Below are 13858 nucleotides of genomic sequence, written 5' to 3'. Positions count from 1 at the left end.
ATTTTTTGGGAGGGGGAGGCCAAGGTGGTGGTGGGTTTTTTTTTTTTTTAAAGATGGAATAACTTTTTTCAGCAGTTTTTAAGATGAAAGAGTAAATATATATGATATAAAAAAAATACATTTCCCTCCCACTTAAAAAAATTCACAACCTTTTTCTTCACATCTGAAGAAAGGCTGAAGTTTGAAATGGCAGCCTCAGTCCTTTTGTTGTCTTTAATAAGCTGCATGTGTTTTGCAAAGTTCTAGTGGTTTTAAAATAGTTTTAAAATAATTTTTGGAAAATGCAGGATGATGACTCTTTTGGAAAGTGCAGGAGGACATTTGACTTTTAACCATGTCCTGATTGCTGAGTGGTACAGGCTGAAAATATGCAGGTTGATTGGAAGTGACATCCAAAGTCTTCTCCTTGGCCCTGGATATTCCTTCCCTTTTCTCACTCTCTTTACCTACTGTTCATTTTTCTTTCCCCACAGCTTATATTTTTGGTAGGTTGCAGCCAGTAGGGGCCAACCAGTTCACGCATGACCAGTCTGACATTCCATGCATCAGAGCCCCGTAGTACATATGCACCTTGTTGGAGAAAAGATACACAAACAGAACCTGTTTTGTTCTACATGTAATGAATAGTAGATTAACATGTGTAAACGAGAAAATGATGTGGTCCAGATTCCAAAGGCCAAGTTGCTGCAGGTCATTCTGTCGGCAAACTCTGACTGACACAGTTGTTTCTGCGGTCAAGATTTTCATATGTGGAGTCTTGCGCCTGCTGCCTGCCAACAAAAGAGTTGAGAAAGGTAAAGGCTAATGTGTCCGTTGGCAGTAAATATAAATGCTGGCTTCCCTATGCAGGGCTTCAGAAATGATGCGATCTTTGAGAACTCAGCTGATTTCAGATCACAGTTCCAGGGCGTCAGAATTAACTTGATAATAACCCATTTTATTTGAAATTGGTCCTACCGTCTCTTTTTTTTTTTTAGTTTCAAATGTTCGTACATGGTGTTTTTCATTCTCAAGGATCCAAAAGCATTCCACAAACTAGCTTTGGAGCCTCAGACCACAGGGACAAACCTCTCCACCCATGAGAGGTGTCACGGGATCTTTAATATTCATGTGGAGCATCCGGGACCTTGGTTTTTAAGCTGCCATCTAAAGGGAGACAAAAACAATGAAGACTCCGGTGGCACCTTAAAGACGAACAGATTTATTTAGGTATAAGTTTTTGTGAGTAAAAATTCCACTTATACCCAGGCTTATACCCAAATAAATCTGTTAGCCTTAAGGTGCCACCGGAGTCCTCGTTGTTTTTATGGATACAGACTAACACGGCTACCCCCCGATACTTGATAAAGTGACACAGGGCGTTTCCACCCCACAGAGCTTTCGGCAGTAGAGCAGTGTCACCAAGCCCCCTATTGGAGATGCAGAGTATGGCAGCAAAAGTTGTTCTGCGGCATAACTACGCCACCTTCCCGAACAACATAGCAATGTCGACAAAAGCTCTCTTCTTTCGGCACAGTTATACTTGTGCCAGGGTTTTGTTGACATAACAATGTGGGCTGAGAAGGCAGATGGGGTGTGTGATTTTTTTCCCCCCAGGCTCATAGCTATGCCAGAAAACTTCATAGGGTAGACCAGAGGGGGGCAAACTATGGCCCACGGGCCACATCCAGCCTGCGGGACCATCATACCTGGCCCCTGAGCTCCTGGCCTGGGAGGCTAGCCCCCGGCCCCTCCCCTGCAGCCTCAGCTCGCTCGCTTCGCTGCCGGCGCAATGCTCCGGGCGGCAGGGCTGTGAGCTCCTGGGGTAGCGCAGCTGCAGAGCTCGGCCTGACCCAGTGTCTGTGCTGCATGGTGATGGCGGTGGCATGGCCCAGCTCCAGCTGAGTGATGCGGCCGTAGCACCACCAGCCACCGGTGCTCCAGGCAGCGTGGTAAGGGGGCATGGAGCGGGGGGGTTGGATAGAGGGTAGGGGAGTTCGGGGTGGTGGTAAAGGGGTAGGGGTGTAGATAGGGGTTGGGGGGAAGCAGGGGATTGATTGAGGGCAGGGATCCTGGGGGGGCAGTCAGGAAGGAGAGGGAGAGTGGATGGGGTGGCAGGGGGCTGTCAGGGGCAGTTGTTCCGGGAGCAGTCAGCGGACAGGGAAAGGGGTGGTTGGATGGGGCAGGGGTCCTGGGGAGCCATCAGGAATGAGAGGAGGGGTTGGATGGGGGGTAGGGATCTGGGGGCAGTTAGGGGCCAGGGAGCGGGGGGGTGTGGATGAGGCAGGGGTCCCAGAGGGACTGTCAGGGAACAGTGGGAGTTGGATGGGGCAGGAGTCTGGGAGAGGGGCAGATAGGAGGTGGGGGCTGGATCAAGACCCCCTCCCCAACCGGCCCTCCATGCAATTTATGAAACCCGATGTGGCCCTTGGGCCAAAAAGTTTGCCCGCCCCTGGTGTAGACCAAGCCCACAGACACAGTCAAATGCATAGGATCCAGTTCATCAACCTTAACAAAGTCAAGGGCTGAGTCACTCCTGGCAGGGTTGGAAGCCGTGTTTCTGGCACAGCGAGGTGTTTTCCATAATATTTACCATGTTGTCAGTAAGTTCATGAGTCATGATTTCAGTGGGAGTCAGCTAGCACATTTCTAAAGACTAGTTTACTCCCAAAAGTTGCCTCCAGGCTACAGATGTTTGTAGTTAACTTTGAAGTCTCAGCCTGGAACAAGTGTTTTGGGAGTGTCCAAATTTGCCTTAAAAATTGCATTACCTACCTGGAGCTGACTGACAACCAGTAAGGTTAAGATTTCGTCATGGCTGTTTTTAGTGAAAGTCACGGACAGGTCGCAGGCAATAAAAATGATTCACCCCTCCGGTGTGCAGACCATGATACTGATACAAAGGTGCCTATATCAGTATAGCTTATTTTGGTACGTTGATACAAGCACCTTTATACTGGTGTAACAGTCCAGCAGCCTTGATTCGAGTCTATTTTTAAAGCAATCTAGCTTCATTGGAACAAAAACTGTGTCTAGACCAGCCCTTAGATTCTAAGGTTGTTACCAAGTCAAGGATCAGCGGCAGTTCCCTGCTTTAAAAGGAAGTCCAAGCGGGTTAACGTGACAGAAAACATGATGTTCTTACCTGCACAGTCTGGATGGGGCTGTGACATGACCTGTGAGGTGAGAATAAAGATGTAAATTAGTTTCCTGCCAATTTCATTTGGGAAGATCTGAGATTCCAGCACTGATGGTGGGTTTCTGAACCACAAGGAATGGGAAAAAATTCCTTAGATTCTGGTTAGTCTTTCAATATAGTGGGAATGATGTCTAAATACAGGGAGCAAAGCATCTCGCTGCTCCTTCCTAGATATGATTTGCTTTGTTGTAATTTCCTTTTTATCTTTCAAGGTGATTAGTGGCTCTCGTACAGCTTCAGCACAAGAAAGTGTCATTAGAGCCACAAGACTCAGAGTGCAGCATGATCTACTCTGAGCTCAGACTGGGAGCTGTGAGCTCCTCAGATGAGTCCTGGCTTTGACGCAGCATAAGAAGCAGGGCCGCCCAGAGGATTCAGGAGCCTGGGGCAAAGCGGGGGAAGTGCACATAAAAAAAGGCGCTACCCACTGTGGCAGTTGTACTCACTGGGCGGTGCTCTGAGTCTGTGGTGGCAGCGGTTCCTTCACTCGCTCCGCGTCTTCGGCAGCACTGAAGGACCCGCCACTGGAGTGCTGCCAAAGACCTGGAGTGAGTGAAGGGCCTGCCACCAAAGTGCTGCCGAAGACCTGGACCACTGCCAGGTGAGTAAAAATTAAAAAGGTGCCTCTAGCCAGGGAAGGGATTCTCGGCTAGGGCTTGTGGGGCCCCTGTGGGGCCCAGAGAAAATTGCCCCACTTGCCTCCTCCTCTCTGGGGTGGACCTGATAATAAGGATGCTGAACTGGCCTGGGACTTGAGAGACTTTCCTGGCACAGCCACAGACTTTTTGAGTGACCTTGGGAATGTCCCTGACTTCACCCTGTGTCTCAATTCCCCACCTGTAAAATGGGGATATTTCCCTACTCCAGCCTCACTGGAGCATTGTGAGGATGAAAATCCATGAATGACTGTGAAGCACTCAGCTAATATGGTGACATGGGCCATGGGAGTACCCAGATAGACAGTGATTCTGCATCCATGGTACATTTATGCAGCAAGTCTCGGAACCGGGCTCGATCTACAGTGCTAAGAACAGCTGGGTGAACATTGCCGCTTGGGCTGGAGTTTGGGCTCTGAAGCCCACCCCAATCCTGGGCTTCAGAGCCTGAGCTGCAACAGCTGCACAGCTATTTTCAGTGCTGTACCATGAGCCCAAGTCTGTTGACCTGGGCTCTGAAACGCAGTGCCGTGGGCTGGGTAGACGTACTCTCTGTGGCCTTGAGCAAGTCCCTTAACTGCTCTGCTTCGGTTTTGCCATCTGGGAATTGAGGATGATGATACTGTAAGGATTAAACCATTCTGTGAAGTGTACTGAAGGCAAGCTGTGCCAGTGCCTAGGTGCAAAACATTAATAATTAGCCTGTTTTAAAATGGCATCTCCCAGCCATTCATCTTCCTTCCTACACCCATAGTGTTAGACATATGGAAACGCCTGTGTACTGTGTCTTTTAAAAAAATACAAGGGCCCAGTCCAGCAACCTCGTAACTAGAAACTGGGGAGTTTTGCGTTTCTCCTTCTTTGCTTATGTTACTTTGCTTGGATTTTCAGTTATAAACATCCCCTGAGGAGGAAAATCCTGGCTGACTGCATCTTTTTCTTTCAGCTGAGTCATCCCACGAGTTAACAGTCTGATTGAACACAGTGAATGGTATGAAAGCAAATAAATAACAGCACATACCTGCCTTCCAAAAAACAGCAATTCCTAATATCCCCAGCAACAGCAGTACTTTTATTCCTAGCGTTACATACATCAGGATCAGAATCAAGGAGCTGCTTGCTGCTCTGAATTTATAGAAGTACACGGCTCCCTCCGCACGCCCATGGCTGTTAACGGCTGTGCATGTGTATTTTCCATCGTGAGTCAGATAGTGCAACTCTTTGGTTATCTGGTGGTTCAAGCTTGTGACCGACGTGGCATTGCTGAAAAGAGGGCCGGTCCACGTCAGAGAGGGCAGCGGTTCCCCTTCGGCGGTACACTGCGCTCTGAAGGTGTGGTCCTGGTTGGAGCCGATGGTGATGTTAACAATCCTGGGAGCAGCTGCGCGGGTCACAAGAAGGGATTAAAATCAAATGAAGATTCAAATCCCTTGCTGGTTTGGGACTCAAAGCATTTAGTGCCCTTGTTGGCCTGAACTGATTCCTAGACTGCTAGGATTTTGTAACTTCGGGATCAAGTCTCTCATCACTCCTTTTCCTTCTACATTTCCTGTCTCTTGATTTCCTCATCACCCCTGGGCTTCAGAGAGAAGCACCGGGTTCGAGCAAATAGGCCACAAGCCTCGGAGTCAGGGGATCTGAGTTCCTTCCCTGTTTTATTACGACAGTTGCTATTGGGGTGATTAAAAATAGAAAGAATGTCGTCAATCTAATTTCCCCTTCTCTCTCTGTGTGGTTTGGTTTATTTATTGTTAGTGTTTCATGCAGCCTGAGCAGTGAAAATAGACTAGTCAGTTTCAAGGCCAATCGGAGGCGGGCGCAGGAGGGCCATTTGGCTTTGGCCTTAAGCTCCAGGGTTTTTTTTCAAATTTAGACATTTGTATATTTTTTGGCATTTGATAAGTTTCGCAACTTGTTTTTATGCACATGAAAGCTAGATTTCTCCTCAATAATTAGTGCATTTGGAACTCTGAGGGGACCCGGCCTGATTCTTATGCCTGCAGTGATTGGACTGCAAATTCAGCGTATCCCATATGTGGAGGAGTTGTGTGAATGAATTAATGGGTGTGAAGTGCCTTCCTCAGGTGTAAAATGTCACCCAGGTGCAGGTAAATACGTTCTTTCCAAGGTATTACTGCTATTTTTTAAAAATAGCCAGAAATGCTTTGCAGACTGCGTGCCACACGCAGGGATCACTTATCCATTGCTGAACCCTGGACAGTCTTTGGGGGTGCATTACTGCTGCTAATGCATACCAGTAGTGCTGCACACTGCAAGGGAAGTGAAGAAACTTCTCCAGATGAAACTAGACGGGGGTGTTACTCAGGTGCATTATCAGCCAATGGTGGTTTTCAGATGGGGGTATGCGTACCTCTACGGGTCAAGGGGTACCCTCTACGGGTCAAGGGGTACTTGAGAAAAATCTTGTAATGGCGGACAATGCACTTTGTTTAGTTAGGCCTGGCAAGCTGAGCCTAGGTATATTATGACCTTATCTCAGATGGGGTACACGGTAGATTTTGGAAAGGGATATGCAGCCTGAAAACCACTGAACTAATAGAACTGTGGCCCTGATACTGCAGTGAGCTCTGTACATTTGGACCCTGCATCCATGAAATCCCTATTGATTTCAATGGCTGCAGCATGGTTTAGTGGATAGGGCATGGCACCGGGACTCAGGAGACCTGGGTTCTGCTACTGACACTGAGCTGCCATGTGACCTTGGGCAAATTGCTTCACCTGTCTGGTCTCTGCTTCCCGTCTTTTCTGTTGTCTGTTTAGACTGCAGACCCGCCAGGGTGGGGACTCTCTCATACTATTTGTCTGCTCAGAGCCCGGTATGATGAGTCCTCAAGCTCAGTTGGGGCTCTAGGTCATGGTCAAACTACCACTCGCAGGCTGGATTCAGCCCGCTAGCCATTTTAATCTGGCCCTTGAGCTCCAGCTGGGGAGTAGGGTCAGAGGCTGCTCCACACGGCTCCCAGAAGCAGCGGCATGGTCCCCTCTCTGGCTCCTACACATAGGGACCACCAGGAGCCTCCACTCTGCATTGCTGCCCCCACCCAAAGCACCTCCCATTGGCCAGGAACCGCAGCCAATGGGAGCTGCAGGGGCAGTGCCTGCAGATGGGGCAGCGCGGAGAGCTGCCTGGCTGCGCCTCCACATAGGAGCCAGAGAAGGGACATGCTGCTGATTCCGGGAGCTGCTTGAGGTAATTGCTACCCAGAGCCTTCACCCCTGAGCCTCTCCCCGTGCCCCACCCCTGATCCCCCTTCTGCCCTCCAAACCCCTTGATCCCCACCCAGAGCACCCTGCTGCATGCCAAACCCCTCATCCCCACCCTAGAGCCTGCACCCCCAGCCGGACCCTGAACCCCTTCCCACATCCCAACCCATTGATCCTTCTACTGCCCTCCAAACCCTTCGATCCCAGCCTGAAGCACCTTCCTACACCCCAAACAACCTAAGCCCCACCCCAAAGCCCACATCCCCACCCAGAGACTTCACCTTCTCCTGCACCCCAAACCAATCTGGTTCTTACTCCTGGTGGCCAGAAGGCAGCCCTTTTCCCTGCCACAGTTCCCCCTAGATTGTTATATTGTACACATTGGCATAGTATCTGATGCTCAGGAAAATGTCCAGTACTGATGTTGTAGAGCTCCCCAGGAATGACTAGATTGGTTCATTGCTGTGACTATGTCTACAATACCACTGGATTGATGCTCTAGCAATTGGTGCACTGGGGGTCGATTTAACGGGTCTAATGAAGACCTGCTAAATCGACAGCAGATCACTCTCTGGTTGACCCTGGTACTCCACCCGGAACGAGAAGAGTGTGGTAAGTCAACGGGAAAATGTCTCCCGTCGACCCAGCGTGGTGTAGACACTGCAGAAAATTGACCTAAGCTATGTTGACTGCAACTACGTTATTCACGTATTTCTATTCCCAGATATGGCACTTGGGCCAAAAAGTTTGCCCCCCCCCCCGCTTTAGGCGCTACTGTAATACAAGTATTAATAACAGACCTCTGCACAAGTGCAGGGTCTTACTGCTTGGTGCTCGTTGCAGTCTTGGGGCTTAAACTGGGGAAGGGCTAAACTCCTTAGAAACGAGGCCCAGTGCAGGCTCCTCTTCATCCGTCTTGCTGAGTTGTGGATTTAACGGTTCAGGGAAGCAAATTAGCCCTCACTGTGGCCTGCTCCCATTTTTAAACGGTGAAATAACTTTTTCACACATCATGGTAGACACCATTGTGAAGGACAGTCTGACAGGACATTAGCACTGGTGTCAGAGTGAATGGCTCTGTACAGCTGTCTGACAGCCATGAAGGTGTTAATTTGCAATTGCCAGCTCTCAGGATCATTGATCAGCCAATTAGAGTTAGCTCTCATCATGTCGCATTTCATACTTAACCTTTATTGCCCCAAGGACGAGTCTGTCCAGCCTTAGAATCCTGATCTGAGTATCAGGAGGTAAATATACCCAGCTCCTGGCTCTCTGCTCCCCTGTCATCAGCTCTGCCTCCTTCTGCACTCTTCCCCCCTGCAATTTCTTGAAAGACTGTTCTAACTCCAATCTAGCTCCCACTTGGTGCTCTTACAAGTCCCGACAAAGAGGGTTATCCCAGTGGATGGAGAGCCTCATCTTGTCTCCCCACCTGGCACATCTTCTGCACAAAGCAGCTTCTGGGATTTACAAAGTGTCCTCTATTATCTGCTTGGACTGCCCTGAGCCACCGCTATCCTCCCACCGTGTTTCCCAGTATGAGGCAGGGGATGACCCCCAGTATGGGGAGGTGGAGCAAATCTCACACTGTGGAGGGGAAAGCGGGGAAGTTCAAGACTGGCATTGTCCAGGTGTCCCAATCTGGTTCTTACTCCTGGTGGCCAGAAGCCAGGCCTTTTCTCTGCCACAGTTTCCCCTAGATTCTCTTCTGGTTCTTAAACTGTACATGTCAGTATAGTATCTGAGGACTTAGATGCTCAGGAAAATGTCCTGTACTGATGTTGTAGGGCTCCTCAGGAATGACTAGATTGGTTCAATGCTGTGGCTTTGTCTACACTACCACTGGATTGACACTCAGGTGACTGATGCTCTGGGGGTCGATTTTATAGGTCTAATGAAGACCCGCTAAATTGACAGCAGATCACTGTCTGGTCAACCCCGGTACTCCACCTGGAACAAGAAGAGTAAGATACATAGACAGGAGAATGTCTCCCATTGACCCAGCGCGGTGTAGATACCGCAATAAGTTGACCTAAGCTATGTCGACTCCAGCTACGTTATTCACGTCACTGGAGTTGCGTAACTTTGGTCGACTTACCCTCGTACTGTAGACAAGGTCTCAGTGTAAAGTTCAGTGGCAACTAGCATGGAGTGGTCCCTCCAGCTTCCACATTCTTCCAGCTCTCTAACCTCTGTCGGTAGCACCTTTAGAGCTGATGTTCTCTTACCTATCAAATGGAGTCTTATCCCAGTCCTGCTTTCGTACTTGTCATGAAGATCCCCAGAAAACTCCACCCGGCAGAAGTATCTGTTGCTGTCACTCCAGGTCAGGTTGTCGATCCTGATGGAGAGGTTATTGTGCCTGGGGTTCCCAATCAGTTTGTACTTGTTCTTGTAGCTAACTGCAGTTTTACAGAGGTCACTCAAGCTGTGAGTAACACATTTGAACACCACCATCCCATCGTAAGGTTCCTTGATCCTCCAAATGGTTGTGAGAGTCCGGTCATATGTTTTGTGGGGGTGTGTGAAAGTACAGGGCAGAACAACCCCCTTTCCAATCTCACCAGTAGCATCTGACGGAACCTGAATGGACCAGCCATTGGATTGCAAACCTGGAACCAAAGGAACTGGCTTCAGAAACCTGAATAGACCATAAAGGCTGATGTCCCAAACCTGAAGAATGACTTCCCCCCGCATAAATCAAGAGATCCTCTCCTTATCCTGAGTCCTACCTGATCCATCCTTAGTGAGCTTATCGATACTTCATTGGCTCCGTGCATTTTATATCCTCTCTTTCTTGTGCTAGGAGCCATCTCACAGATCTGTAGGTTATGTTATGCTTTTGTCTTTTGAGGGTGATCAAGCCTTTTCACACAATGGGTTGAGCAGCTCCAACAGGAGAGCACACATTAATATGCCGCCTTCATTGCACACTCATTTAGAGTGGCAGCATTCTCTGTAGGGAGGTTGTGGCTTCTAACATTTCCAGAAGTCCACCTTCTTGTCGACACGGGGACATGTTATTTGTGAGTCACCACACAGTGATGGGCTCTAAAGGCAGACTTAAGAGATGCTGGCAATACTGATTTAACGAACATGGCAAGGCTGGAGTGTGCATGCCAGTTCCCAGCACCTTCCCCCAAGTGTCTTGAAGGAGAGAGACAGTCTTTGGCCAGGTCTACACTACGCGCAAAAATCGATTTTAGATACGCAATTTCAGCTACGAGAATAGCACAGCTGAAATCGAATATCTAAAATCGATTTACTCACCCGTCTTCACCGCGCGGGATCGATGTCCGTGGCTCGCCATGTCGATTCCGGAACTCCGTTGGTTTTGGTGGAGTTCCGGAATCAATATAAGCGCGCTCAGGGATCGATATATCCCGTCTAGATCAGACGTGATATATCGATCCCTGAGCAATCGATTTTAATGCGCCGATACGGCGCGTAGTCTAGACGTGGCCTTTGACGGTTAGAGGAAAGCAGTCAGTGATAGAGGCAGAGCACTGGCACAACAGCAATGGAATGTTACCCTACAGCTTCCTGTAACTTCTGTAAACCATCCCTTTCCCCAGAACTACACTGTGAGTTCCCCACACAGAAGTGTTGCGGGAAACAATCCCCCCCCCCTTCTCTCTCTGGACCAAATTCAGCCCTGATAAAAATCTAGTTGCAGTTACTGGGAACAGCTATTCCTCCGTGCCAGGGCCAGATTTGATCTTTGCTGTCTGATAATCCTTCTCTCGAAACCTTTCCACAAAACCAGCTTTCACCTGAGTGGAATATACATAAAAGTGTCAGAATCTGAGGTCATCACCTTGACGGGCAGCTAATAACTGAGCTGCCACAAATAGAGCTTTTGGGAAGGCTGGTCTCAGTTATTCATATTGGTGGAAGCAATAACAGCTGTGGCACTAGGTAATGCTTCCAGGAACATGTGGCTCAGTATCTTATAGATCAGGGGTGGGCAAACTTTTTGGCCCGAGGGCCACATCTGGGTATGGAAATTGTAGGGCAGGCCATGAATGCTCACAAAATTAGGGTTTGGGTGCAGAAGGGTGTTTGGGCTTTGGCTGGGAGCGTGGGTTCTGGGGTCGGGCTGGGGATGAGGATGCAAGAGGGTGCACCAGGCTGGGACTGAGGGGTTTGGAGGGCAGGAGAGGGATCAGGGCAGGGGCAGGGGATTGGAGTGTGGTTGGGGGTCAGGGGTTCAGGCTCTGGGCAGCGCTTACCTCAAGCAGCTCCCGGAAGCAGTGGCATGTCCTCCTCCTGGCTCCTATGCAGCGGCACGGCCAGGTGGCTGCATGCTGCCCCGTCCACAGGTGCTGCCCCTGCAGCTCTCATTGGCTGTCGTTGCTGGCCAATGGGAGCTGTGGGGGCAGCATGTGGAGTCCCCTGCCTGCTCCTATGTGTAGGAGGCAGAGTGGGGACATGCTGCTCCTTCTGGGAGCCGAGCAGAGCCCTGCATGCACAGAACAGGGCAAGCCCCCGACCCTGCTCCCCAGCTGGAGCTCAAGGGTCAGATTAATATGTCTGAAGGGCCGGATGCGGCCCCCCGGCCATAGTTTTCCCATCTCTGCTATAGATCTTCCCTGACAGCTCACTTCAGATGTAACTTTTCCCTGAGTATCAGAGACTGGGGTAGATGGAAAAACTGAATGGTGTCCAAAGGGCAGAGCACTCTCAGCTCCACTTGACTTCCCTGGGATTTGTGGGTTAGTGAACACGGGGTAACTGCCTAGCTAGGTTAGGTAGAGACTACAGGTTGCTTTATTTACATACGTGATGTTCTTCCATGGTACCTGGCAGGTATCTCTGGGATTGTACAACTAGCATCAGCCAACCGAATGCTTTCTGAGGGGCAAAAGCCAATATAAGGGCAAGTATATATGCAAATTATTATTTATTTTATTGGGTTTCCTATAGATTGCCTCTCTCTGGCCTGCAGTGTTTTATATTTTAGAGGCTGCTGTGTTGTCAATGGAAAATGTCTTAATTTTGAGGTTACAGATCGAAACCTATGATGATGAGCTTGGTTAGCATTCATCTTGGATCCTGAAAAGATCAGGCAAAAGAGATCTCCTTGCACACTGATAACAATCTTATACTCAGGTGGGCCTCGGTCCAGAAAAGAAGACACTTAAAGAAAGGCTTAACTTTAAGCATGTGCTTAAACATGTGCTTTAAAGCTTTGCTAAATCTGAGCCACAATGTCCTCCATCCATAGAAATCCTAAATTTGATGAGCTGATTTATGAATCACAGGTGTAAGCATTGCATTGCAGCGCCGTGTATGTATGGGTGGTGGGTATGCGTGCACATGCATTAATTTTGCCTACCACTGAAGGGCAGTCAACTCTAGAGCAAACTATGTTCATTGTACAATAGCTCCCAGGAACGCTACACAACAGTGGGGCAGGCAGAGAAAAATGCTGTAACCGGTTGAAAATGCAGGGGGAATTTAGGTAAATATAAACTCCTGAGTTGGAATTTGGCTGTGATACTGGGATTAAACCCCCTAGATGGTCGGCAGAGTCTTGGTCTCTCTCATGGCCGCAAAGAATCAGAACATTGGTCTTTTCCATAAGTTATTAGCCATTTTTTGTAATTATTGCCACCGAATTTCAGGGCACTATAAAGCAGTATTCTGGAGCTACAGTCCCTATCGAATGAATTGCACTGCACAGTTCCATACAGAGGCAGGGATAGCAGTCAGAACTCACCCTTCTTGAAGATGCAAAGTAGACACGCGAGAAATAGCCTAAACCCTTTCATGTTCTCTGGTGCTCCTCACTATTGACGAATTTCGGATCAGCAAACCAGCATTGTTAATGCCAAAGCCGAGTGGTCAGACGTATAGTCCCAGGCTGTTTGGCTGGGGAATGGAAGCCTCAGTGGTTTCCCTCTCTCTGGAGGGAATGAGTGAGTTCAGCAGAGCTGGCGATGGGGTTGGTTAAAAATACTTTTGTGGTCAGTCATGTGGAAAACACAAAGGGAGCTCAACATCTGATCATTTTCCACCGGTGGGAGGGGCCAAGAAATCTCTGCTGAACATCTCTGTTTGTAACCTTTATTGTACACGGGTGAGCCAAAGTAACAAAGGACCTAAGTGCTCCAAACCCATTGACCCATGGGGAAGTTATAAGAGTCTGAAAAGTGGCACCCTGGCTCCTGTGGCTTGAAGGGGGCTGTTCTCCCCCGTCCACCTCCCGGCTGAGACTGGCCAGGCTTCTGCACTGGTCCCAGGTGGCTGAGCTCTGGGGAGATAGGCAGGGCCCCACAGGCCTGGAGCCAGAGGTGCACTGGGGTCCTGCCAGGGGGCAGAAAGGAGCAGGGGGTGGGGCCAGGGGATGTAGAAGAGCCCTTGGCCAGCTGGCTGGCAGGCCAAGAGGAGCAAGTGGTGGGTGGGGAGGAGTGGGGTCTTGGGGCGCAGAGCAAGAGGGGCAGGCCTGGGCCCCTTCGGAGCACGGCCTGGCTCCATGGGAAGGAGGAGTGGGACAGAATGGGAGGAGACTGGTGAAGAGGGCTGGGGAAGCCGATCTGTTAAAGACCACAGAAGGACCATGAAAACATTTGGAGAGAACACAAAGACAGGTCAAGTGAGAACTGGAGAACGCAACACATGCAAAAGTATTATTGGGAGGGCTGTAAACTGGAACAAAGCTGCTTAGATTGGGGAGATATTTCACTAGCTATTTACAGAGTGGAGATCTAAGGAAATTAGTCACCTAAAAAGACAAAACTGGGACACTTTATATCCCATATTAGAAATGTTTCTTAACAATAGAGGTCAGGAGGAT

The 13858-nt window shown here is 49.2% G+C and overlaps 1 protein-coding gene across 1 annotated transcript; it reads right to left on the bottom strand.

The window, feature by feature from the left end:
- Nucleotides 1-669: 669 nt before the first annotated feature.
- On the bottom strand, nucleotides 670-9756 carry SIGLEC15 (sialic acid binding Ig like lectin 15). The gene is made up of 4 exons (XM_032768965.2): nucleotides 9288-9756; nucleotides 4856-5215; nucleotides 3125-3155; nucleotides 670-770 (listed from the first exon to the last, which is right to left on the bottom strand). The coding sequence occupies exons 1-4, from the start codon at nucleotides 9754-9756 to the stop codon at nucleotides 692-694; spliced, it is 939 nt and encodes a 312-aa protein (XP_032624856.2). The 3' UTR covers nucleotides 670-691.
- Nucleotides 9757-13858: the final 4102 nt, after the last annotated feature.

Source organism: Chelonoidis abingdonii, chromosome 6, assembly GCF_003597395.2.
Source record: "Chelonoidis abingdonii isolate Lonesome George chromosome 6, CheloAbing_2.0, whole genome shotgun sequence".
Taxonomy (NCBI): Eukaryota; Metazoa; Chordata; order Testudines; family Testudinidae; genus Chelonoidis; species Chelonoidis abingdonii.
This window is presented reverse-complemented; position numbering and strand designations above follow the sequence as displayed.

What these genes read in the sequence shown, in the direction of transcription:
- SIGLEC15 (XM_032768965.2), bottom strand. Translation starts at nt 9,756, where the DNA reads ATGCGGGGGGAAGTCATTCTTCAGGTTTGGGACATCAGCCTTTATGGT. An exon ending in GATAAGACTCCATTTGATAG is followed by an intron (nt 5,216 to 9,287) that starts GTAAGAGAACAT and finishes TGACCCGCGCAG; the next exon opens with CTGCTCCCAGGATTGTTAAC. An exon ending in GCCCCATCCAGACTGTGCAG is followed by an intron (nt 771 to 3,124) that starts GTAAGAACATCA and finishes TTTTGTTGGCAG; the next exon opens with GCAGCAGGCGCAAGACTCCA.